Source organism: Lutra lutra, chromosome 2 (genome assembly GCF_902655055.1).
Source record: "Lutra lutra chromosome 2, mLutLut1.2, whole genome shotgun sequence".
Classification (NCBI taxonomy): domain Eukaryota; kingdom Metazoa; phylum Chordata; class Mammalia; order Carnivora; family Mustelidae; genus Lutra; species Lutra lutra.
This window is the reverse complement of record NC_062279.1, coordinates 139,322,139-139,348,000: the sequence shown is the minus strand read 5'-3', so window position 1 is coordinate 139,348,000 and position 25,862 is coordinate 139,322,139. Positions and strand designations below refer to the sequence as shown.

Sequence of the window (25,862 nt, the reverse complement as noted above, 5' to 3'; positions counted from 1 at the left end):
TTCTAAAATTATTACCATATAGCCATTGAAAATTCAACAAGAGTTTTCAAACATAGGACAGAACTCTGTAATAAATCTATAATTTTTTCTAGAACAAGTATATAGTAATAGTTTCCTGAGTAAAATTATTGGATTTTGTTTCTCTAAGAAATGAAAAAAAAAAAAAAAAGAGAGAAACAAACAAACAGAGTTACCAAGGTATCATTATGTAAAATAAACTTACAAATGGTTACACATCAGACTATTGCTAAGAAACAGACAACTAGCTACAGTATTTTCAACACATACCATGCTCTGGAAGAAATCAGAACTAGGTCTTGGCAAACTTCTTTAGCTGATCACACTGTTGGACTTTCCATATGGTTCAGTACCATAGAGTGTGGGAGATTAGTGGCTGGCTCACATGCTAACAGGTACCTTGTGTTACAAATGGATAAAATCACTGAAGAGCAGCATATAAATCAGCCCTTGGAATATTGAGCATATATCAGAGAGAAGAATTGCACATTTGCTCTGTTTATTAATGAAAATTAAGGCTACTTAAATAGGTATTTCCTTTAGCTAGTAAAGATATTATGAGCTCTGGTTGCAGACCAGAAAATATGTGATGTAATCAATACTGACAGCATCAGCTAGGTGTGCCACATAGATGGGCAATGCTCCATAAACAAAATAAGGTGCATCTGAATATCAACCCACTTACTGTTTATTTACTTAAAATTGGAGCCCACATGTTTTGACACTTGCACCATGGCTTACTGCTGCACAAGTTTAGACATGCTGTCTTCAGTTTCCCAGAACAAGTGGTGGGTGTTTCTGGACCCTGCTTTTCAGAGCCCTCTATCCTTAGACTACCACCCATCCTGAGCCTGACTCGCCAGACATCAGCAGCCTCTGGAAATAACCTGAACTTATAAAATGGGCGATGAGGTAAGGCACGTATCTCAAAAGACATTAACAAACACATGCACACACATGGAGTTGCACACACACACAGACACGTAGACACACTGTCGCACTCACGCAACACACCCCACTAAATGACTTCCAATCATCTGAGTTGGTTTTTCGTTTTTTGGGTTTTGTTGTTGTTGTTGTTGTTTGTTTGTTTTCATTTGGCAAAGGGACTTTCTGACACAGGTTAAATATTTCCCAGGTTTTAAAGTAAATTTCTGAGGCACCTGAGTGGCTTATCCGGTTAAGTGGCTGACTCTTGATTTCACCTCAGGTCATGATCTCAGGGTCCTGGGATTGAGCCCTGCATTGGGCTCCATGCTCAGTGGGGAGGCTCCTTCAGGATTCTCTCTCTCTCTCACTCTTTCACTACCCCTCCCCCTTCTCTCTCTCTCTCTCAAATAAATAATTTTAAAAATAAAGTAAATTTCTAAATTATTAACTTTTTCCGCACGTATAGCAATACTAGATCTCTTCTGAATGATTCACATTTATATATGATATTAATGTAATATCTATATATACACTCTTTCTGAACATTAGGACAGCCTCTCAACATTTACAGAACAGTCACACCAAAGGCTACTGTTTCATTCTGTCAACTTAAGCTTCAGCTATGGGTATAAAAAAATACTGTAAGACCCATCCCCCATCACCTTTCTCCCTCCTCCCAATATATCTTTTCTCTCTGCTTCCTTTTTACTGTCCATAAACTTTAAAGGATAAAATCAGGAAATGCAAGAAGAGATTAACCATCACACAGAGTCAGATAGAGAAGGGTGTCTGAATTAGACATGTTATGCTAGCCTAGACTGTACTTCGGTAAAACAAAAAAAAATAATACCAAATCCTTAGGAGCCATATCAGTCTTAGCCCTGTCAGGAAAACACATTTGAGGAATTTGCTACAGAGCATTGGTGATTGACATTTAAAAAGAAAAGGGGGTGGGAGGAGAAATTAACCAGGGATCAACATAGCCGCTCTGAATTTCGCAATAGCAGGAAGCTGCTACCAGCCCCGGTGTTAAAGGGACTTACGTCAGATGTAGTGTCACCAGGGCACAAAAACTAGAGCCACCCAGCTCTCTCTTTGCTCTTGGGTGGGAGCTGTCCAGTAGAAGCTGGGACCATGGACAGAGCTGTCCCTGGGAACTGAAGCTATGCAGAAGCCACGGATGCCCTTTTAGGAAGCCAAGAGATCAGAGGAGAAATGAGCTGGTTTCTGTCTCCCTCCTTCCTTTAATCTCCCCCTCAATCCTCATGGTCCAAACTTAATTATGAGTCCGTGGACAGCAAGCGGCCTGGGGAACAAGGTTGCCTGTGATAAAAAGCCAAAGGGAAAAAAGTACAGATAGATATGAGAACAAATCCGCAGTTGACCAGCACCGTCTGCCCCTCTGCCATTCAGCACTTCTTACCTTTTACCCACACAAGAATAATCTCAAACAATCCATATCTGGATGTGGGGTTAGCTGTTTAGCAAGCATTCCAGATGATTCTGCTGTACAGTAAGATTTGAAAAGGTTAGACTTGTAAAATGTTATAGGTTAGCTATCAAATTGTATGTTTTGTGTTTCATTTATACTCCAGACTTGAGTGTAAAACAAAGTGAAATTCCCAGAATATTGCAATGTATCTTTTATTTATTGTTTTTTAACAAACATTTATTGACCTAAGTGAAATGTGTAAATAAAGCAGCTCAGCTGTAATCATGATTCTGGGCAATGTGAGATTACCTTGATTTTTTATGCCAAGCTAAATTAATGTGTCTAAGTTTCTCAAGTACAAGGAATAATCTGAACATTATAGATTTTTGGCATTCTCAACAAACATAAAGGTAAAAGAAGATATAGGATTCTTAAGTTAACATGTGAATGTTTTCCCAACAGGAGCTATAAATTACTGCATAATTAAATTACTAGTAATCATTTCTGTTTTACAGACATCCAACTTTGATACCATGTACATGGCCAGATATTCAAATGAGAAATCCAAATACTCATCCAAATATTTCACTTAATTTCGTTCAAACATATGTGTATTTGCAAACATTCAGATGGCTGAGGAGATTTTCACATATTACCCATATGTTTGGAATTGCATAGACATTAAAGAAGAGTAAAAGGTATTGGCAGTATAGGAGAAATTATTTTATAATGCGGGACCACCTTAAGGGTGGAAATGTTTCAGAAAGAACAGATAACAGTGAAATTAAAAAATGACTAGCTATCTCCAATTTTTCTCTACCTGTCATTTTTTTTTCCAGTCAGCCTTTATTCTACATAACTTTACTAACACTGGTTTTGTCAGGGGTTTTATATTGTTAAAGCCAATGTTCAATTCTCTGTCCTCCTCCTGCTTAATCTAGTAATAGGTTTGACATTGTTAGTTTTTCTCTTTCATCACTCACTTCCAGGCCACCACACTTTTCTGTGATTGCCTCTACTCTCTGGCTGCTACTTTTCAACCTCCATTACTGATTCTTCATTATCTTTTTGACCTCCAAATGTTGGGGTGTCCCAGGATTTAGTCTATGGATGTCTACTTTGCCCTTGTTGAACAGTCTCTTTGCTTTATTTTTTTTTAAGATTTTATTTATTTATTTGACAGAGAGAGAGAGATCACAAGTAGGCAGAGAGGCAGGCAGAGAGAGAAGGAAGCAGGCTCACCGCTGAGCAGAGAGCCCAATGCGGGGCTCGATCCCAGGACCCTGAGATCATGACCTGAGCCAAAGGCAGAGGTTTAACCCACTGAGCCACCCAGGCGGCCCAGTCTCTTTGCTTTAAATACCATCTATTCATTACTGACCTCCGTACCTACATCACCAGCCCCTTTCTCTTCCTGGGTCTCGTATATCCTGCTCACCACCTCAAACTCTACTCCTGATATGCCCTTAAAAATTTACCTTTCCTACAATCATCACCACCTTAGTTTTTAATCAATTCTAGCTTTTTATGTTGCATTGACCAAAAAAAAAGTCATCTTTGACCCTTCTCTTTTCCTTACACCCCACTTTTAGTCTATCAGGAAATTTCACTGGTTCTATTTCCCAAAAATGTGCCACCAGTTCCCACCACCTGTCTTGCCACCACTCTATGCAAGCCCTTGTTATTCTCACTTTCAGATTATGGCAATAATGTCCTTCTGGTCTCTTTGGTTCCTCTCTCAGCCTCATTGAGTTTTGTTTTGTTTTGTTTTGTTTTGTTTTGTTTTAATTTTATTTATTTATTTGACAGACAGAGATCACAAGTAGGCAGAGAGACAGGCACAGAGAGAGAGGGAAGCAAGCTCCCTGCCGAGCAAAGAGCCTAATGTGGGGCTCAATCCCAGAACTCTGCAATCATGACCTGAGCTGAAGACAGAGGCTTTAACCCACTGAGCCACCCAGGTGCCCCCTCATTGAGTTTTTATCACTGCAGCTGAAGTGATCTTTTAAAAAGGAAAATAGGGGGGCACCTGGGTGGCTCAGATGGTTAAGTGTCTGCTTTCAGCTTAGGTCATGATCCTGAGGTCCTGGGATCAAGTCCCTCATCGGGCTCCCTGCCTCAGTGGGGAGGCTGCATCTCTCTCTGCCTCTCTCTCTCTTGCTCCTGAATAAATAAATAAAATCTTAAAAAAAATAAATAAAAATGGAAATAAAACCATGTATCTTCTCAAACTCTTCCAATAGGCCTTATTTTTTTGGTAAATGAAAAACCTGAGTTCTTACAATGGTCTCAAAGGTTCCCTGTAATCGGCAACAAATCTGCCCTTTCACTCTCCTCTCCTACCTCTCTCTCCCTCGCTTGCTCCACTCTGCCCCACACTGACCTCTTGCTGTTTCTTAGACATTTCCTCTGCCTTAAATGCTTTCCCCTTATATGGCTCCTTCACTCATCTCTTTTAAGTCTTTCCCCAAATGTTACTTTCTTATTTATTTATTTATCAAATGTCACTTTCTTAGCGAGGCATTCCTTGACTGCCATCGTTGAAATTGCAGTCTCCCATACCCTGGTCCCCTTCTCCATAGCATCTACCATCATCTAGTGTACAGTATGTTATTTACCTTGTTTGGCTCTGTCTCCTCAGAATGTAAGCTCCATCTCCTTGTCTATATTTTGACTATATCCCAACTACCAAAAACAGTATATAGCCCAGAGCTTAGCCTCTAAAAATATTTGTTGAATGAATGAATGAATGAAATAGATGAGGTCATTTAGTTGAATGTTTTAAAGAATCAGAGAATAATTGGGATCTTGTAAATAATCTAGACTATTCCAAGGAACACTCTTTCTGCTGGTAATTACTGGGCAATAGTAGGATTGTATAGTCAAGTGGTTTTGGAATTCACATTGTCACTTGGAAAGTTTTGAAAAGGCTTATTATAGCCTGGCCAACCAACTTGTTATGTAAAGGAGCAGAGAGTAAAGAATTCAGGCTTTGAGGGCCAAAGGATGTCTGTTAAAGACCTGTACCCCTGGGGCTAATAATGCATTATATGTTGATAAAAAAAAATTTAAAAAATTATTTAAAAAAAAAGGATGTCTGTTAAAATCACTCAACTGGATGCTGCCATTGTAGTGCAAATTAACCCATAGACAAGATGTGAATTAATGAACATGGCTAAATTTTAATAGAATTGTATTTACAAAAACACATAACTGACTGGGTTTAGGCTGCAAGTCATAATTTGCCAGTTCTACAGTGTCTAAAGCTATTTAGTTTTGTTGAAATAGCATTTTATTGCCATATATATACACACACACACACACACACACACATATAAATACTCATGAGCATCTTGCCGAATAAATGCTCCTCAGGACATACTTTAACAAATACAAACTTCGTGAATGGGAGAGCAGAGACTAAGTTGCATGTTTCCTGACCCCCCGCTTAAGGGCTTCTGATCTTAATTTAAAATCGCAGATTTAAAAACATTTGAATATTTCCAGCAGCACCTTTATTTTCTCTTTATAATTTCTACATGCTAATAAGTATAAACTTATTTTCAACTCATTGCAGAAGAAACTCTGATGTACTTTCACCTTCAAGCTTTTAATGCTCTCTGATGTTGATAAAAATTTAAGAGAAACTTTTTTCCCTGATATGTCTCTAGAAGCACTCCCATGACTTTCTGAAAGGAAAAGTGATGCAAGGAAGTATTCAGTTTTAATTTTTCATGTGCAGGTGAAACCACAGGCATAGACTTCTAGTGTCCAGTAACTTCTAAACTAGATGGAAGCAACAAATACAAGCAACACCACAGGTAACAAAGATAGTCACACACCATCACATATGTCCATATAAATGGCCACCTCCCTCAGTATTGACTTCTACATCTTCTGTGTTACTTCAGGGTCCTCACAAATTAGATGCATCTCCCCCCTCCCCCGTTAGCCTTATCCTGCTCTAATTTACATAGGAAAAGTCTAAGATTGGTCTTTTAGTCATCCTTACATTTTTCTGCATTCTTTCCTTTCCCACGGGACCTCTTCTATGTGTAGACAAAGTAGACTAGGTCTTGCATTACGGATTCTACCACTCATCAAAGATTGGCTAGACTCCCACTAAGCCAGGCTAGTAAGTCTGCATAAAATGGCACAAAATCAAAAGATATGAATTCAACTGAAAGCTCACTTAAGTGAATCACTTGATGTTTTGAATGCCTCTATTTCATTATCGACTAAATGAGAATAACTAATATGTATATGCCAGTACTTCAAAGTACAGTCTGCCATTATCTCACCAGAGAAAGGAAGTTAATTTTCCCAGTGTCAGTTTCTGGACTGAGAAGATGTCACATTGCACTTACGAATGTGAGAGTGATGGATAAGATCACAACAGTGTGCACTCCGAGTTTCTCAAGAGACTTCTATTTCTCCTGTGTACAAACAAGTCAACTTATTGATCTAGTTAAAATTGATTGTAAAGCTCTTCCTATAGTTTGAAAGAACCTGCCTCTTTTGTCCATTCAATACACTCTTTTCCTCTGTCTCATCTGTATCCCTTCCAAGAGCTATCTATACTAACTTTAATGAATTGTTTCCGTATAATCACTTATCTGATAATCTTTTTAAAAGGCTGGGGCTCCTGGGTGGTTCAGTTGTTAAGTGTCTGCCTTCAGCTGAGGTCGTGATCCCAGGGTGCTGGGATCAAGCCCCGCATTAGACACCCTGCTTGCGGGAAGCCTGCTTCTCTCTCAACTGCTCCCCCTGTTTGTGTTCCTGCTCTTGCTATCTCTCTCTCTCTCTCTGACAAATAAATAAATAAAATATTTTTAAAAAATATAAATAAATAAAAAGTGTATATTTCTTTGTGGAATACTCTGATAGAGATGAAATCTTGGAAAGCATCAACCCTAGAATGAGTTCATTGGCCCCACAGTGAGGAGTAGGGTAGATACTAAAAATCTGGGGTGCCTGGGTGGCTCCGTGGGTTAAGCCTCTGCCTTCGGCTCAGGTTGTGGTCTCAGGGTCCTGGGATCAAGTCCCACATCAGGCTCTCTGCTCAGCAGGGAGCCTGCTTCCCCCTTTCTCTCTGCCTGTCTCTCTGCCTCCTTGTGATCTCTCTCTTTCTCTGTCAAATAAATAAATAAAATCTTAAAAAAAAAATCTTAAGGCTCACCTTCCCTTTTGGAACTACATATCACCTAAATTAATACAAGTCTTCTATGACTCCAGTTACATCCAATAAAGAGTCTAACAATTAAAGGTAAATAAAAATTAGTTCCAACTTTGAATTAAATATCAAAGAGGAGAAAACTAGAAACTTGTCATTTAACTTTTTAAATCCTTTTTTCCCGACTCTCTAATTCACTCTACTGAGCATGCCACTCTGTCAGACATTCACTACTTAGTATTCTCCTTTTCTCAACCACAAGTGCAAGGTCTTTTATTTCATTCTGGTTTATATTTTCCCCACCTTTATTTCTTCATGTTTCCAATTCAGCAAAACTAAACTCCAGATAAAGCAGAACTCATCTTTGACGTCAGGTAAGGGGGTGAAACTCAAGACTCAGGGATAAAATTATCTGTATCAGGTGGGTCAGAAAGAGAAGTCTGGCAACATCATAAGTTAATCTATTTTGTTGTTATCAATAAGTATATGAGAATCCGAGGTTATAAAACTAGAGCTCACTTCAAGTCAAAAAAGGGACTATATGAATAAAATAAAATGTAGAACTTTTATTCTTATTACCTCTTTCCCTTTTATTTTGGAGCCTCCTAAAGCAGCTTTATATCCATAATCTTCTTCCTCTCCTTTACCTCATCTATACCTTTCTTGAAACCACAAGAGTTCTTTATTTTATTCTATAGAGTATGAAGTATTCAAGATCTCATTCTTCCTTGCCTCCAGGAGCCTAAAGAAGCCATGCCAAGACCTTGGCTATTGGGAAAAATCCCTGTCTTCTTGTCTGTCTCCCTGCTTTGTTTTGGCTGTGATTCTGGCAATGTGGTAGTCAGTCCCTCCCATGTTATCAGAAAGTGGAAGAGCATAGAAGTGCTGGACTGCTCTTTCTTAGACATGGCCTTGTTATATGTCTGTGTCTCCATGCTGCCATTTGGCCTTGGTATATTTCACTGGCAGCCTGGCTGGTACATGGTCAGGGAGGTGGGGCATTGGAATTACCTCAAAAGCTGCTTCCCTTTTTTTCCTAAGCGTCGAGAAATCTGTTCTTGCTTTGGTTTTCAGACTTTCTGTGTGTAATGTGTGTTCTCAACAGGACTTTCCTTGGTATTCTTCTTGTCAGAGTAAAATACAGGGAATTGGAGGTTACCTTGGGAAAAAGAAAAGGCAGCCATTCACCTGCCTTGAGTGCTAAAGACCTAGGCCACTTGCTTAACACAGGCACGAGCATTCCAAGCAGTACAACTGGGGTCACAAGAAGACCGAGCTGGGGGGCAGGGGGTGCCGGGGTAGCTCAGTTGCTTAAGCATCTGACTCTTGATTTCCTCTCGGGTTATGATCTTGAGAGTCATGAGATTGAGCCCCATGTTAGGCTCCGCACTGAGCCTGGAGTCTGCTTAAGATTCTCTCTACCCCTCCCCTGCTCATATTCTCTCTATCTCTCTTAAAAAAAAAAAAAAAAAAAAAAGCTCACTGGGGAATCGTGTCAAGCCCCTTTTCATACTCAAATTTTCTATTATCTGTGCATAAAACTATCTCAGGTATGTGAGGAAAGTAAGTTTTTGAGAGTCATCTCCCTACAAACCATCCCCCAACCCTTTGATATGACTTGAAATTATTTGGAGATTCAGAAATCAATCATGACTGTTCTCTTAAAGAAAATGAAAATAGGAAAAAAATATTAATATATTATAATTCTACTCTCCTCCCTGCACATCAGGTCCCATGGTCTTCAGTGTAAATTAGTGAGTATGGAAATTCCTAAGGATTTTTAGCACATTGTTTTTAATATATTTTAACAATTACGTTTAAAGTTTGTCTTTTCATTTGCTATGGGTGATGCAACCTTGAAATTCATTTAAAAGGAAACAATGAAAGTGTATAGGTCAAAAATATTATTCAGTTCTGTTCAGGTGGAGAGTTTGATATTTGATTTCTTCTATTGCCTTTTCATAAATTGTTAAGTTGGAAATACAATTTAAATAAAGCCAGTTTCACTGGGGATTTTTTTCTATATTTTTCAAGATTTTACAGCATTTGAAAATACATAATTTCCAATTTTAAGACATCTCAATGGCTTTCACTTAATTGCATTTGTTTGCTAGTACATTTAACTGTAATTATTTCAAAATTAATTATAGAGAAGATTTGACATCACAGAATATAGTACTAACCAAGAAGAACTGTGAAAGTATTCTTTATATGTTCATTTTTCATACTTAGAGGTACAGGCCTTTATAACTTGTTTCTCTTTTTCCTTGTAGTTGTTCTGGTTATGACTAGGTAACAAATTATGCCAAATTTACTGATATAAAGTCAGAATCATCTTATTTGTGCTCACAGATTCTGTGGGTTAGGTATTCAGACAGAGCATGTAGGGATGGTTTATATCCACTCCATGATATCTGGGACCTCCCCTGGAATAAAGATTGGTGGGGAGGGGTCACTTAAATGACTAGGAACTGGAGTCCTCTGCAAGCTTCTGCACTCACATTCTGGCACCTGAGCCATGCTGACTCAGGGCTGGACTTGGCTGAAACCATTGAGTGGAGTACCTGAACGTGTGGTTAGACTTCTCCCAGCTTAGTGCCTGGGTTCGTATAGGTAATATCTCAAAAAAGGGAAGACAGCAAAGTTCCAAGAGAAACAGACAAGAGCTGCATTGTCATTTATGACCTGACCTCGAAAGTGACATAACATCACTTCTGCCATATTCTGTTAGTCAAGACAGTCGCAAACCCACCCACATTCCAGGGGAAAGTACATAAACTCCATCTCTCAGTAGAGGGAGTGTCAAAGAATGTGGAGTCACGTCTTAAAACTATCATTGTAGAAGCGATTGGTGTGCTGCTTTCCAGAGACATTCTTACTTGTCTTTTTCTCACCTCCAGAGCAACAATATACATTTGTAATATGGCTGGCAAATGTTAAAAATGTCTACATAGGGGCACCTGTGTGGTTCAGTCGGTTAAGCATCTGCCTTCACTCAGGTCAATTATCCCAGGGTCCTGGAATCAAGTCCCAGGCTCCCCACTCAGGGGGGAGTCTGCTCCTCCCCTTTGCTCATGCTTGCTCTATCTCTTTCTCTGTGTCTTAAATAAATAAATAAATCTTTAAAAAAAAATGCCTATATAACCATGTGTTTTACCTTAGCATGTTTTTTATTGCAAACTACAGAAACCCTGACTCAAACTGGCTTGAACAAGAAAATTTCTTAACAAAACTGAAAATTCCAATGATAAGGCAGGCAACCCTTCAAGGGAAGGTTGTTTCAATGGCTTCACAGTATCAAAAAGACACTTTCCAAGCCTACTTCATCACTCAGCCACTCTTGGTGTTGACTTTATCCTACATCAGGTCATCTCATGACTAAAGATGGCAGGCATGGGCAATTATCTACATGCTCAACCAGAGATGAAGAGGATTTTTCTTCGCTCTTCAACATTTGAGTCCCGAGTTTCACTCAGCTGGCCAGGACAGATCACTTGCATACCCCTGAAATAATTGCTGAGGTCACAGTCAAGTTCTGATTGGCTTAGTTTTAAGTCCCCATCCCTGAACTTAGTCCGGACTTCAAAGGGCTTGGGATTGTATCAGTTGACTTCAGAGTGAGATATGTACTGACCCCATGTAAGTTCTGTGCCTGCTATGAAGTGTGAAATGGGTAGAACAGGTGCTGGGAATTCAGCTTTAATTTCAGTTTCATCTTGGAACACTCACTGGCAACATAAAGTCACATGATCACGAGGTGATGAAGCTATTGCCTTGGCTTCATTAACGTCACAGATCAATCAGCTAAGAGTTTACGGTCCTATTCCTATTCACTGGTCAGCAGCCCATCCTTTGGTTAAGGTCAATGTCATATTAAAGAGACCCCATCTAATAGAACAAGGAGAAAATTGGTATAAAAAGTGACTCTGAATTTGGCTATTCTATTTGGCTATTGCCATTGGGGAGTGGTAGGAAACCATTTACAGGGTTTGTGAAGGTTTGTGATTCTGATCTTTGTTTGCACCTTACTTTGGATAAATTCTGACTTTTGCCTGAGAAAGTAGACTTGCTATCTGAGACTGTGAATGCTTTCCTAAGAACTACTAATGTCTTCCTCTGTTTTTCAGAGTTGACACAGAATTTAACAATGTCGGCACTTCTGCCAAGACTTTTATTAATTGTTTTTCACTTCAAGCCGATGAAGCATGGCAGGGTTATTGTCCTCATTTTTCAGATGAGAAAATAGGGACAGAAGGTTAAGCAACTCACCTAAGACCACATGTCGGAGCAGGGACAGAGTTGGCATTGGAAATCACTTTCCGGAAATCTTGGCTCCATGCTTCCTTTAAAAAAAAATAATGAAAGTTTCAAACAAAAAAAGAACAGATCATAAAATAATAAACACTAGGGAACCCATCACTCAGCCTCAGAAATTTTGTAAGAAAAAAAATGCAGATATAATGAAAACCCCTTTTGTACCCCTTCCAGTTCCAATCCCTTACTTTCCCTTCTCTGAGAAAATCAATATCCTGATTTGGTGTTTTACATTATCATACATGTTTTTACCCCACATGTATTACCCATAAAATATATAGTATTTTTGCTTATTTAACTTTATATTATTACTGTTACTTTGCATGAGTCCTATAATTTTTATTGTTTTACTCAACATAGTTTTTACTCTATACTCATGCCAATATATACATGCATAATATAGCATGCTTATTGATTTTCTCCACTATATAATATTATATTTTATGATTATATATCAGTGTATCCATTCTCTTTATGAACATTTAGATGGGTTTTTTTCTGCTGTTTAATATTATAAACAATAGTGCAATGAACATTGTTGTACACTTCATCTGCTTACTTTCTTGAGCCCCATTTGAAAAGAATGCTCTTACTGAGATAGGTATGGAGATTCAATTACCCTGTCTGAATTCTGTGCTAGAGTAATGCAGGAGTGAGTAGACAAAGCAAGACTTATTGGCTAATTTACATTTGAAGAGATTCATTCTAAGTTTAAAAACCAATCCATATTCCCCGTTTACCAGGATTTTCAGTTGATTTATCAGGGTCTATTAATATATCTTGAAATCTCACTTACTAATCCAAAAACTAGTCATTAGTAATGATACTTCCTTCTAGAACCAGCCCTGAATTTCTGTGACCTCTGGGATTTTTGTCAGATTGAAAAATAACTGGCAGCAACCAAAGAATTGAATTGCTAGAGATGTGCTCTGAATAAAGCAAGTTTTATCATTACAGAAATAGAAATAGTGGCCTGAAAATTTTAAGAACATCAAAATATCTTCCTTCTAAAAAGCATGCCATGGGAAGAAGGGGTGCCTGTCTGTCTATCCTAAAGTGCTATCTTTATGGAGTAGAAATACGCAAAGGATGACCATTTATTTGACTTCTTTTTCAGATCCTTATAGTCTGTTTTAAATGACTGATCTAAAAAAATCCTCATGTCAACAATGAAACTAAATTATTTTAAGAAATCATTGTACTTTTTTTCTGGAGTTTCAGAATTCTGAAGAAGCCAGTTCATTGTGTTATTACTGGAACTGCCTTTTAGTACCACCAGCTAATTGTGAAGGTGCCTAGCACAGATTTGGGGGAAATTGCTGGTGTAGGAATTTGGAGACTGGATTTTTTTTTTTTTACTTCCTCTGACTATGAACCCTGGGAAAGTCACCAAAACATCTTAGACATGGGGTTGCCCTAAGTCAGTAATTTGCAAGTTTTTTATGGTGACTCCGGGTTGTTACGTCAATTTTGAGGGTTAGGACAATAATAATAAAAATGATGGTCACCATCACATGGAATAGAATGGAATATATTCAGGGAACAGTGTCTGCAATTAGGATAAATATTATTTCATAAAGTTCTTGTTACAGAAGGGCATGTGTGTCTGTGCGTGTGCACATAATGCTGCAGGTAAAATTCTGTGTATATATATATTATATATATATAATATATATATATTTTAAAGATTTTATTTATTTATTTGAGAGAGAGGCAGTGAGAGAGAGCATGAGCAAGGAGAAGGTCAGAGGGAGAAGCAGACTCCCCATGATGCTGGGAGCCCGATGCAGGACTCCGGGATCATGACCCGAGCCAAAGGCAGTCATCCAACCAACTGAGCCACCCAGGCGTCCCTGCAGGTGAAATTCTTATTCCGTATTCCTTTCAAAAACATTTGAAAGCCACTTACACCAGGTGACTTCAGAAAGGACCTCAGGGCAGCCCCTAGGTGGCTCAGTCGGGTAAGTGTCTGCCTATAGGTCATGATCCCAGGATACTGGGATCAAGCCCCATGTCGGGCTCCAGGGGCAGCAGAGAGCCTGCTTCTCCCTCTGCCGGTGCTCTTTCCCCTCGTTATCTCTCTTTCTTTCTTGTTCTCTCTGTCAAATGAACAAATGAAATCTTAAAAAAGAAAGAAAGAAAGAAAGAAGGAAAGAAAGAAAGAAAGAAAGAAAGAAAGAAAGAAAGAAAGAAAGAAAGAACCTCAGAGACCTCTAAGATAGAGTTATATCTCTATTTAAAATTCCTAGTTGCTCCTATTTTTTTAGGATTAAGCCCAGATTTCCCAGCATAGCAGAGAAGACCCTTCATAATTCCTGCCTCGGGGACCAGGCCTTGCAAGGACATAGTGAACCATGAGCTCCCTGCTTTGACAGTACTGCTTCATGTCTCCATGCATGTGCTGATATTTTTCCCTGGGCCTCAAATGCTTTCTGTAGCCACGAAGCGTTATCTTTGCTAGAAACCCTTCCCTACCCAACTATTCTTTATGAGATGGCACACTCCTTCCCTTGGGTCTCTATTATTATTTTTACTTATTTAATGCCATAGCCCACAGTACACTTTACTATAGTTAATGATGGTTTAAAAATCTGTCTTCCCCTACTGAACTGTGAAGACTTTGAGGTCAGCTCTTTGTATCCTAAGAATTTGAGTTCTTTCCTTTTCTTATGCATATACTGTGCTCTCCCTTTTTCTCAAAATAACTTTATTCTTTAAAACAGCACACATTTACTTTAAATTGTCTCAAATGACATGAAAAGGCAGTTGAAAAATCATTCTAAATCCTATAGCCTAATAATGACCAATTTCTCTCTTTGCCTACATGCCTATAGAGAGACGTAAGCACACACACGCACACACACATAATGTTATACAAATAAATTCATTCATAGATTTGTATTCATTGATACAAATAAATTCATTTCATTGATATTGACATTTTTCCTTTCAACAATGTCAAGGACACTTTCCCTGTTAATGGTATACCCGTACATAATTTTAAATGGCTGCTTAAATTTTAGTTCATTAAAAATAGTGATGGTAGACCTGACTTCCTGTTCCTTTTATTCTGACTATGAATTAAAAAGTAGCATTATTGTCCTTACTTTCTTTGACCAGCTGTAGAGTCTTGAGCTGGTTTTGTAACTCTCTTCAAGGCATTCCCTTATGCCTTCTTCCCTTTGTCTCTGGACTGTGTCCTATTAAACGTTCTGTATATCAGAGAGTCCATCAAGCAACGTGATGTTTTTAGTCAAACCTTGTCTTTCTTAAGAGAGTCATCTATAGTTACATCATAAGGGTTCGACTCCTGATGGTTTTTCCATTTAGAAACTAATACAGTGGAATCATGCATATATTTTATGTAGGTATTTTTAATCTCATCGCCCTACTATAGGAATTCATCTCGATTGTACCCGACCTTCCCCTATTCTGTGGTTATGAAATTCAAGATGATATATAACTGTTTTCAATGGATATTTTTATTTTACCAACCATTTTCATTCTTTGGCAGATAAAGATTGCTAGTATAGTTCATCAGGATACTTCCTCACTCTCTGGCGCTAAAGTAAAGAACAATTCAGATGTATTATTTTAATAAAATGAAACCTCTGGTACAGTTTTGAAAAGTACAGAGTCACGCTATGATTACAGCTTATTTGTGCTATGTGTGAGTGTGTGTGTGTGTTTGTGTGTGTGCACAATATGTGTGTTTGTGAGAGAGAGAGAGAGAGATCTGATTCAGGAATATATCAGTTTTGTTTCACTGTTACTGGAGAGCCTACACACAGTCCATGTTACTCTTACAGATTTTCTCCTGTTTCCAGCCTCAATTAACACTCTTAGGAATTCTTCATCCTTTGGGTTGTGGATTCAACATTAGAGCACATTTTCGTACTGTACAGCATTAATCCAACAACTCTCTTAGAAAGACTTTTTGTTTCCATATCTATATTCTGATCTTGACCCCATCTCGCCAAGTGTCAGGGACATTTGTGTCATAATGTGCATTGCCTTAGGTTTTATTACAAAACGTGTGCCATTTGTGACCTATGCTTTAGTTATGAGTATGTAGAGATCTGAGCAATCAGTCATTTCCTGCTCCCTATCTAATTATCTCATGTAATTAACTATCACCTCTCATATTTTCCCTCTTTCCATGCCTTATCTGTGCTCCTTAATAGCAGTTCTTCTCAGCCAGGATAGATTTTGCCTTCAAGGAACATCTGGCAATGTCTGGAGACATTTTTGATTGTCGCAGGAAGGGTACTACTGGTTTCTAAATTGTAGGGGTCACTGATGCTGCTTACCATGTCACAAAGCAGAATATAGGTCCATTCCCTGCAACAAAATGTCATCCAGGCCAGAATGTTCATAGTGCTGAGGTTAAGGAATCTTGCTGAGAAACTGGCTCCATGTATTTTATTTGAGCCTTCAGATTTCTCCCACTCCTGACGTGTTCAGTTTAACATATCCTCTTGATTCAGACTAGCTACTTAGTAGCAGAAAGTGGTAATAGTAAGATATAAAATTATATCTCTTGTCTCATCTATGTCATGCTTTGGTTGAAGGGAGGCAGCAGCCATTATCAAAATGTTTCACTTGACGGGGCGCCTGGGTGGCTCAGTGGGTTAAGCCGCTGCCTTCGGCTCAGGTCATGATCTCAGGGTCCTGGGATCGAGCCCCGCATCGGGCTCTCTGCACAGCAGGGAGCCTGCTTCCCTCTCTCTCTCTCTCTCTCTCTCTGCCTGCCTCTCCGTCTACTTGTGATCTCTCTCTGTCAAATAAATAAATAAAATCTTAAAAAAAAAATGTTTCACTTGTTAGTAAAATAATAGTATATGAAAACTGGCCTTACCACAATAGCACAGAATAGGTAGTGGAGGCGACTGAGGCATATTTCTAAGTAAAAAATAAAGCTGGAGAGATTAATAACTATGATTATCTTCAGATTAATAAATATGATTATCCTCAGATACTCTCTGTTCCAAATGCTATTTGTTGTTATGGAAATTCTATTCGTACATATATTGAGCAAATCTCCATAGGCAGCTTAATACTAACACGATCTCCCTTTCTTTCTCTTTTTTTTCCCCCAGACATTTCACATTTTCAAGAACAAAATGATTTAAAAGGATTACTAGAAAATCTCCATCAAAATATCCAAGCCAAAAAAAGAAAGAATGTAGAAATCATGTGGCTGGCTGCAACGGTAAGCATTCTCCAGCCAGGTCTTTCCCCTGTCACCATGATGATCAGCCAACATCATGGAGTGTCACTGTGTAGCATCCAACCTCTGCACTTGGGGTTACCAGATGTTATTCTCCATTATCCAGGGGTTTGGGTATTTTCAATGCTGTCAGTAGTTCTATCAATATGTTAGAACACAAGATAGAAGAAGGTGCACTCAACGAGAAAGAATTACCTATTGGTTTTTCCTGTATATTCTGGATGTCGTTTGACACTTTGTGGCTAAAATGGAGTGTCTGTGATTTTCTTTTGATATTACATGTTGTGATGCCAGTCGCCCATTTCAATCAGGATTTTGAAGTGCTGCTCTAGAGACATATGGTGGCAACAGAATGTGGTTATCAGATCTCTGACTCACAGCCTCAGTAAGGCTCTTGGACATCTTGTTCAATTAATGAGCTTGTAAATGCATTTGTTAATTGAGATATTAGCATAGAATTTGTTACTGATGGATTGCTCTTGGGGTAATGAGCTACATTTTCTCTGGTTCTTTCTCATTTAATGACACCTTCAGGGCAGAAGTTCTGCCTTATTTCCCACCCCAGGTTTCTAGTGGAGTGAGGGAGAAAAATACTACCTGTTATTTCTGAACTCTTACCTGGCAACCATTCAGGCATAGCGCACGTGAACTTACAAATTTTGTTAAGCGTTCAGACCCAAAGATCCTTTCCTAATGAGAGGATTTTTTTCATAGGAGAAGGTCCACATTGGAGATCTTTATGATGACGACCATATTGAATGCCATATTTGTAGTTCCTGTACAGTGTTGCTTGTGTAATTTGGACTTCAGTCTCCGATCTCCTGACAAAACTCTATTCACTCTGTATCAATAGTGTTTAAAACAAAGCCTTGCCCTATTACCAGTGTTCAATTATAATTCAATATTACTTACTCTCTTCTGGGAAAAAGGAATGGATAATTTACCATGAGTCTATATAAAATAATTCACCAAGAACAAGGCAGAAGAAAGCTGCTTTAGCTTCCCTTCATGCCCTCTTGGAGTCCCAGGGAAGAACATCAAAGTAACAATATGAAACATTGCTTTCAGCAGCTCATTTACCCTGGTCCCATTTAGCCCCATACTGCATTACAGGAGGGTTGTTTTTAATAGTTTTTTCCCCTAGTGTGGCTGCTCTTTATATCTTCAAAGACTGCTATGGTTGTTAATTCTCACAAAAATTTCACAAAGGTAGGTCATGAGCTATTTTTGCTATTTTACTAATAATGGGATAATGGGAAGGTAATTTGATCATTTACCAAGGCTTTCTGACAACTTAGGAACATATACCTATGCCGCTATACATATCATGAAGTCGTGTCAATGGATAAATGAAGGATATACGTGTTCAAACACAAATGTATACTTTCTCTTAGTCTATGTAGTTTTACCATTTGAATATATTTTAAAAGTTTTCCCATAAATCTCATTTATTCCTGAAAAATCTTTTTTGAAACTTGAACACTGACCAAATACGGCTTTCTCACACCTTAACTGTGGAATGGATGATTGACTGCCTTGACACATACATGGCACCCATAATGTGCAAATTTAGCATTATGTAGGAACACTGATTTTATTATTACAGCATTTCTGTAGCTGATGCTTCAGTTTCAATATCCTCTTTGTAAATCAAGGACTTGGACTTCTAAAGTGAAGAAATACAGAAATTCCTGTTGACATTTTCTAAAAAGCTTTTATTTGTCTCTATTTCATTCTCTCTTTTAAAAAATATTATTTATATATTACTGTATTAATATTTTACATTCTATTGAAAAAATACAAAACTATTTGCTTTTGCCTTGATTGAGTTTTAAAAAATAAAAAAATGAGAATTTAAAGAGATCACATGCCAGTCAAGCATGTTAGGTTCATAAGGCTCAAAGGAACTATAGAAATAGGGAAACGAAGACCCAACCTGCCCCCTCTGATTAAATCATGTTGATGATCCTCTTGATGTTAAATTTAGAATAATAAACATCCTTAGTAGGATAGTTGCATATAGTAGAGACAACACATTTTAAAGAATATTCATTCTTCTTAAAAATCATTATCTTGGGGTACCTGGGTGGTTCAGCTAAGTGTCTGCCTCGGCTCAGGTCTTATCATAGGGTCCTGGGATCAAGCCCTGCATTGAGCTTTCTGCTCAGCAGGGAGCCTGCTTCCTCCTCTCTCTCTGCCTGCCTCTCTGCCTGCTTGTGATCTCTGTCTGTCAAATAAATAAATAAAATCTTTAAAAAAATTGTTTAAAAAAATCATTATCTCATAAGTGGTCATTGAAGTCAATATTTCATTATTATGAATATAGCCAAAACTTTTTTGTTTTATATTAAAATTTCAAAATAGTCTTTATTTGAAAAGGTTAGAGTCTTCCAGATGAAAAAAGATTTTATGGTGAAACCATGCTATCGTATTTCTCTAATCACTTATGTTGGAAATAGTGAGAAAGTACTAAAGGTCTAATAAAGACTTGTAAATCCTAGTGTAAGTATCAGAATCACAATTAAAACATGATAAAAACCCTTGATAAACTGTGTTAGTGTATCTTTTCATCAAAGCAGATTAACTGTTAAGGGCTCCTTGATGGGAGGTAATAAAATAAGACTTTATCATATCATGTTAGATTTATTTTAAGTGCATGTTGATTAAGATTATTGATACTAATGTAGTGTTGGTCTCTCATATCAGAGCCCTGCCATGGGACAGGGAAGTGAGAGGGAGAAAGGAATGGTATTATTCTTCTGCTAACCATAAGGCAATGAGACAACGGATTATTATGGCTCAGAGACTTTTCTCTTGAATTACATTGGTATAACAAAAAGAAAGAATTTGCAAAAAGAAACAGAATAGAAGGGAAGCTAAAGACTTGGTCCTTGGCATTAGGCCAAACCCATATTAGCACCCATTTTCTGTCCAATTGAGCACAAGTTATTTAACTGAGCTAAACCTCAGTTTCCTCATCTGTAAAATAAGAAAGATTACATCTTCCTCCAGGATCCATGTGCAGTTATTAAAAGAGCAAATCTAGGGGCACCTGGGGGCCTCAGCTGGTTGAGCATCCAACTCTTGATTTCGGTTCAGGTCATGATCTCAGGGTTGTGGGATGGAGCCTCATGTCCGGCTCTGCTCTCAGCTCAGAATCTGCTTGGGACTCTCTTTCTGCCTCTCCGTCTGCCCCTCCCCCTCTCGCATGTGCACGTGTGCTCTCTCTCAATCAATCAATACAATCTTTAAAAAAATGAATAAAAGAGCGAATCTATATGAAATTTATTAGCATTATACCTGGTATAGCATATGTGCGTTTCACAGTGACCCTTTGCTGTCCTTATTCTTACTCATTGCATTGATGAGTGGCTAGTGGTTCACTAACTGCTACACTAGTGTCATGTAAATGTTTGAAACTCATAGCCTCAAGCCCAAACTCCCAAAGGATTCTTAAAGACAAAGTAGGAAGATGTTAGCTATTTTGGATTCAAACCAGTGTCTGATCCAGAAAATACAATTGTATTTTTCCTTCACAGTTAAGGTGTCGCTCCTAAGCTGTGACTTTACTGTCATCCACTATGGCTAGGGCTGGCTCACCCGCCCCCCACCCCGACCCCCTCAGGGAGCCCTGCTGCCTCTGCTGGATATTTACCATCTCATAGGGCTGCCACAACCCCACGCCTCACACTTCACGTACAAAGAACTAAATAAATTCAATCTGTTCCACTAGCTTTTGAAATGAAACGATAATGTTTTTCACTCGCTAGGGCCGATTGAACCCATTGATGATCATAAATTAACATAAACTTGGAGTGTTTAGATAAGAAGTGTTTAGGTGAGTCCGACACTTTAGTGTCATCTGCGGATGAGCAATAAACTGTTTGTACATCTGTGTTGCAGATTTGTCGCAAACTAAATGGTATTCGTTTCACCTGTTGCAAAAGTGCCAAGGACAGGACGTCCATGTCGGTGACCCTTGAACAGTGCTCCATCTTGAGAGATGAGCACCAGCTGCACAAGGACTTCTTTATCCGAGCCCTGGATTGTATGAGAAGGTAGCCCGCATGTCTTCAACTTTCTTTCTTTTAAAGACATTTTAAAGTTTGGGGTCTTTTGTTTTCCAAATACATATTTTACTGGCAGACTAAATATTTAGTGACTTCCCTGCATTTCCATGGCTCATAGCTCATGGCATGAAAGATAAAATAATGTTAAGTATTCCCCCTACTCATTTTAGGCAATAAAAGAGAACGTGGCTGGATTTTGATAATAGCTTATTAACTCATTTAGATCCAAGTTTCAAAGGGCCCTGGTCCTTTCATGTATAACGCTTGAACAATTTCTCTGTATATTAGTAATTATGACTATACACAAAATAAAACTCAGCCATTATCCAAAGAAAATGTCTCCTAACCACAACTAACAGGTGATCTTCCCAATGTCTTGTAAGGTCTCTGGGTCGGTCACCTCCTTCCTAAAATTATTTTCACATCACCCATCATAAAGATGGGATGACAAGGATACTTTAGAATAGAGAATTAATGTTGTTACTCTGCCGACATTTAGAACGTTATGCCTGAAGTCATGTCTCTTGATTCATTTCCACAGTAATTAAAGTCTAAGCCATAATGGGAAGGAAAAAGTGTCTCATTCACAGTGTCTGTCAGCAAGGACACATGTTAATTAAAAAGTTAAACGAAATTGTCCTCTTTGCTGCAAAGACTGGCTCAGAAGCACACCAGATAGCATGGGACAGGCTCTCTATTTCTAGAAAGGAATGTCCTGTGATGCTGTGGAGAAAACTGCTTCTTATCTGGCATATCATTAGCCCCCCCCCCTTTTTTTTTAATGGCTGCAGTCTTTCAGTGGGGACTGGACGCTTGCCTGTACTTGCCCTGTGCCTGCATGCTTTCCGCACTACATGAGAGATTTCTGGAGCTTTCTCTGTTTCCCCATTTCATGTCTCTCGGCATTTTCATTGTTGAGTGGAGTACTATCATGATTTTTTGATAAATGTTCAAGGATGTCTTAGAGGCCTGACATGAACATCTCAGCCATATAAAATGCATTTGGTTGATATAAAAAACTTATTTTAAAAATAACCTCTCAGCACTAAAGGACGAATTCAGAATCTGAAGCTGAAATCTTCTAATGTACAGAAGAAGAATACAAATGTCACTATGGTTGGAACAAAGGTACTAGAGTGGGGAGAGCAGGCACAATGATGTTATAGGCCAGATACACACCAGAGGACTACAGTGATTCAACAAACATGAATTATCTAGAAGTTGTAATTGTGGTTTGTTTAAGGCAGAAATAAAAGAAGACCCTTAAATTAGAAAGATGAATCTTTCAAATTTGGTGACTAAAAGGCACATTTATCATATACATGTTCAAATATAAAACCAGATCGTGTGGTATTGCATAAAAGTTCTATAGAATCGACATTATCTACGTAACATACTTGCTCACAACCCAAGATTTATAGGGTTCATGTTTGGATTGTTAAACAAGGTAGGGTCTAAAAATTTTAATCCAATAACACTGAAGATCTTAACTTCCATACCACCACTTTTCTGGGGAGTGAAAATATATATTTATATATGTATTTTAGAAATTTCAAATCTGTCAAATTTATCTTTTGGTTTTTGTGAATGTGTGAGAGCTGTATGAGGCTGTGAGGGCTTGTGTGTGTGTGTGTGTGCTTGCGTGTATGTGCATATATGTGCATGTGTTTAAAGGAAATAAGATTTGTCCTTTCCTTTAATAACTGCCATCATTTCCTTCTTTGGATATTCTGTATTTCAGTCCAAGCCTCTTGTTTTATGAGTTCTGGAAACATAGAGTAAACGAGAGCGTGGGGTTTGGGAGCCAGCTGACCTGAGCTTTAATGCAGCCTAAATGCCACTTACTAGCTATGAGCAAGATTTTTTTTAAGTCTTTACTTATTATTATTATTATTTTTTTGAAAGAGAGAGAGAGAGAATGGGGGCGGGGAAGGAACGGGGATTGGACAGAGAGAGGGAGAAGCAGGGTCCCCGAAAAGCAGGAAGCTGGAAACAGAGCTCGATCCCAGGACCCCGCAATCATGACTTGAGCCAAAGGCAGATGCTTAACCCACTGAGGCACCAGGTCCCCAGCCATGAGCAAGTTAATGCCTCTTAGTGCGTTAGGCAAGTTAGTCAACCTCTTGATGCCTCAGTTTCCTTATCTGTAAAACAGATGTAATAATAATAGAAGCTCTTCTTAGGAGTGTCTTGAGGATTAGATGTAAAGTGATTACACAGTCATTACTGTATAATATTTGTTAGTAAATAAAAAATAAATATCAAGAGTCATGATGTTAACATTCTGATCTTCCAGGTGCAATAAAATCTAGTCAGCTATGATCCCTATAATCTTTGTGAATATATTATGACAAGTTTTGACTCAAATACCATATATTAAAATGAAGTCGACTGCCAGTTCTTATACATAAGGTTTCAAATGCAATGCTTTATGTGCTAAAGAAAATAGTTATTTATCTTCTACCTTGAAGTGCGCATGTGTTTACAAATGCTATGCTAATTACGGATGAATTGTATTAATTAAAATAAGCCTGGATAGGTTTCTTGTAAGTATTTTATGTTAATGTGAATTATGGAAGACCTTAGAATTTGAGTCATAGAGCTGGGGTCAAAGAGTCACTCTAGAAATCTAGTCAGATCTGCTTTACTTTATCAGCAAGGAAGCTGAGCTATAGAATGATTTGGCAAAGACTATTCAGACAGAATAGTATTAGTATTCAGACAGAATAGTATTAAAAGTATCAGAGCCAGTGCTGGAACATAGACGCCCTTGTTATATTTTAATATTATTTTCTTGGTATCAAATGAAACAAAATACTATCACTTAAAATTATTTGGTAATGTATCTGACTCTTTTAAATCTGTTACTTAAATACAGTTGGCCCTTGAGCAACACAAGTTTGAACTGCATGGGTCTACTTGTGGACTTTTTTTAAATAAACATAGTACATTACTGTAAATGCACTTTATTTCTTATGATTCTCCTTATAACCTTTTTTTTCCTAGCTTACTTTATATGTACATTATGTATTATATGCATATACATAATACGTATATGTATATGCATATAATACATACAACATACAAAATATATGTTGATTAACTGTTTATATTATCAGTAAATCTTTCTGTGAATAGTAGACTATTACTATTACTAGTTAGGTTTGGGGGATTCAAATATTATACATGGATTTTCCACTTTGTAGGCAATCTGTGCTCCTAACCCCTGTGTTTTTCAAAGGTCAAGTGTATTATATAAATCTTACAAATCATTAAAAACCATGTCCTTTTAGAAATTTGAGACTGTGTATAAGACTAGAGAAATCTGCCCAAATCCTGAGACTTTGAAGAGCAGACTCTAGTTCTAGAATATGAACTATCTAATTTCCACTTTATCTATTATGTCTACCATTGTACTGGGGCATTAAGTACAGTGTCCAGAGTAAAACAAATAAAACAAGGGTTGAATAAATGAACAACAGTCCAAACAGGATGTGTCATTCTGCTGCCTTCTGTTTTTCACAACCACGTAACAATTTTGTCTTTTTTATTTTTTTAAATTATGTTTTCAGTTACGTTCGAGATAGTAATTTGGTTCTTGCTTTCATGTCTAAGCCTTATTTCCGGGGGGTCTCTATAGTTCAGTGGCCAATGATAAGCCAGAGGTTGCACTCCAACAACTCAATCCAGTAAAGCCTCCAACCCCTTTCGATGAGCATTGTGGATTGTGAACATATTCAGAATTTAGGAGTTTTCAAACCTGCTCTGCCTTTTATTTCCACCAGCCTGTTAGGTCTTCCTAGTTGGCCAGGATGTGTGAAAGTTTATCAAAACCCTCCGTGGAGCTCCATGGAGCTCTCATTTTCATGATCTCTGGTTAAATGAACAGCTAGTTGTCTGGGAGTGGCCCCAAGGAACTGCTATCTCAGGCTAGCCAGGAGGCTGACTGTTAGCCTCGAGTGCCTGGAAGAGCACTGCTGTCTCAGACAATGGTGGGCGTGGCATTTCCTGCTGTCGGCATTCAGGGCAGTCCAGCGCACTGCCAGCCCACCCTAGCAGAATTTGAGCTGGGCTAGGGCAGGAAGAGCACACATTTCCCCTCCTCTTACTCACTGTGGGCAGTTTTCCAAGAAGCAACAGTTCTCAGCTTGCTGCTTGATTTATGTTGATTACCAGGGTCCTGAAATGGTGGGGTTTGACCGTGTTTTCCATTCTCATAGGTTTTTGGGAGAAAGGATTTGTAGAACTCTCGGTCTGCCATGTAGGAAATCCCACCCTCAGATACAGGCTTTAAAATGTGCCTCAGACAGCTTCTGGGGCTTTTTAAAACTATCTTTGGACACCTTATGGTTTTTAATTGGGAAGATCTGAGATGGATCCAGGGATCTAAATTTTTTACGAACTTTACTAATATTCTGGGACACAACCTTAGATTTTAAAAAAATCAGTGTTTTAAAGGGCTTTGATTTTTATGCTTTTGAAAATATTGGTTTTTCACTTTATTTAACATCAGTTGCTGTTTATTTTACCTTTGAATTATTCTAACCATCTTTCAGGCTATTTGCTCGGTATTTTTTTAAAGTTCACCAAGGTTATAATATCATTGCTGGTTTGGGGTATTTTTTCTTTTTTGTTTTTTGTTTTTTGTTTTTTTTTGTTGTTGTTGTTTTTTGGTTTTACTCTTTCTTTAACTGT

At 38.2% G+C, this 25,862-nt stretch overlaps 1 protein-coding gene across 1 annotated transcript in view; it reads left to right on the top strand.

Moving 5' to 3' along the window:
* The window catches only part of INPP4B (inositol polyphosphate-4-phosphatase type II B), an 832,665-nt gene that overhangs the window by 759,514 nt on the left and 47,289 nt on the right, over positions 1-25,862 (top strand). Inside the window, 2 exon segments of the mRNA XM_047718523.1 lie at positions 16,967-17,079; positions 21,001-21,155. Coding sequence (XP_047574479.1) covers positions 16,967-17,079; positions 21,001-21,155 — 268 coding nt within the window.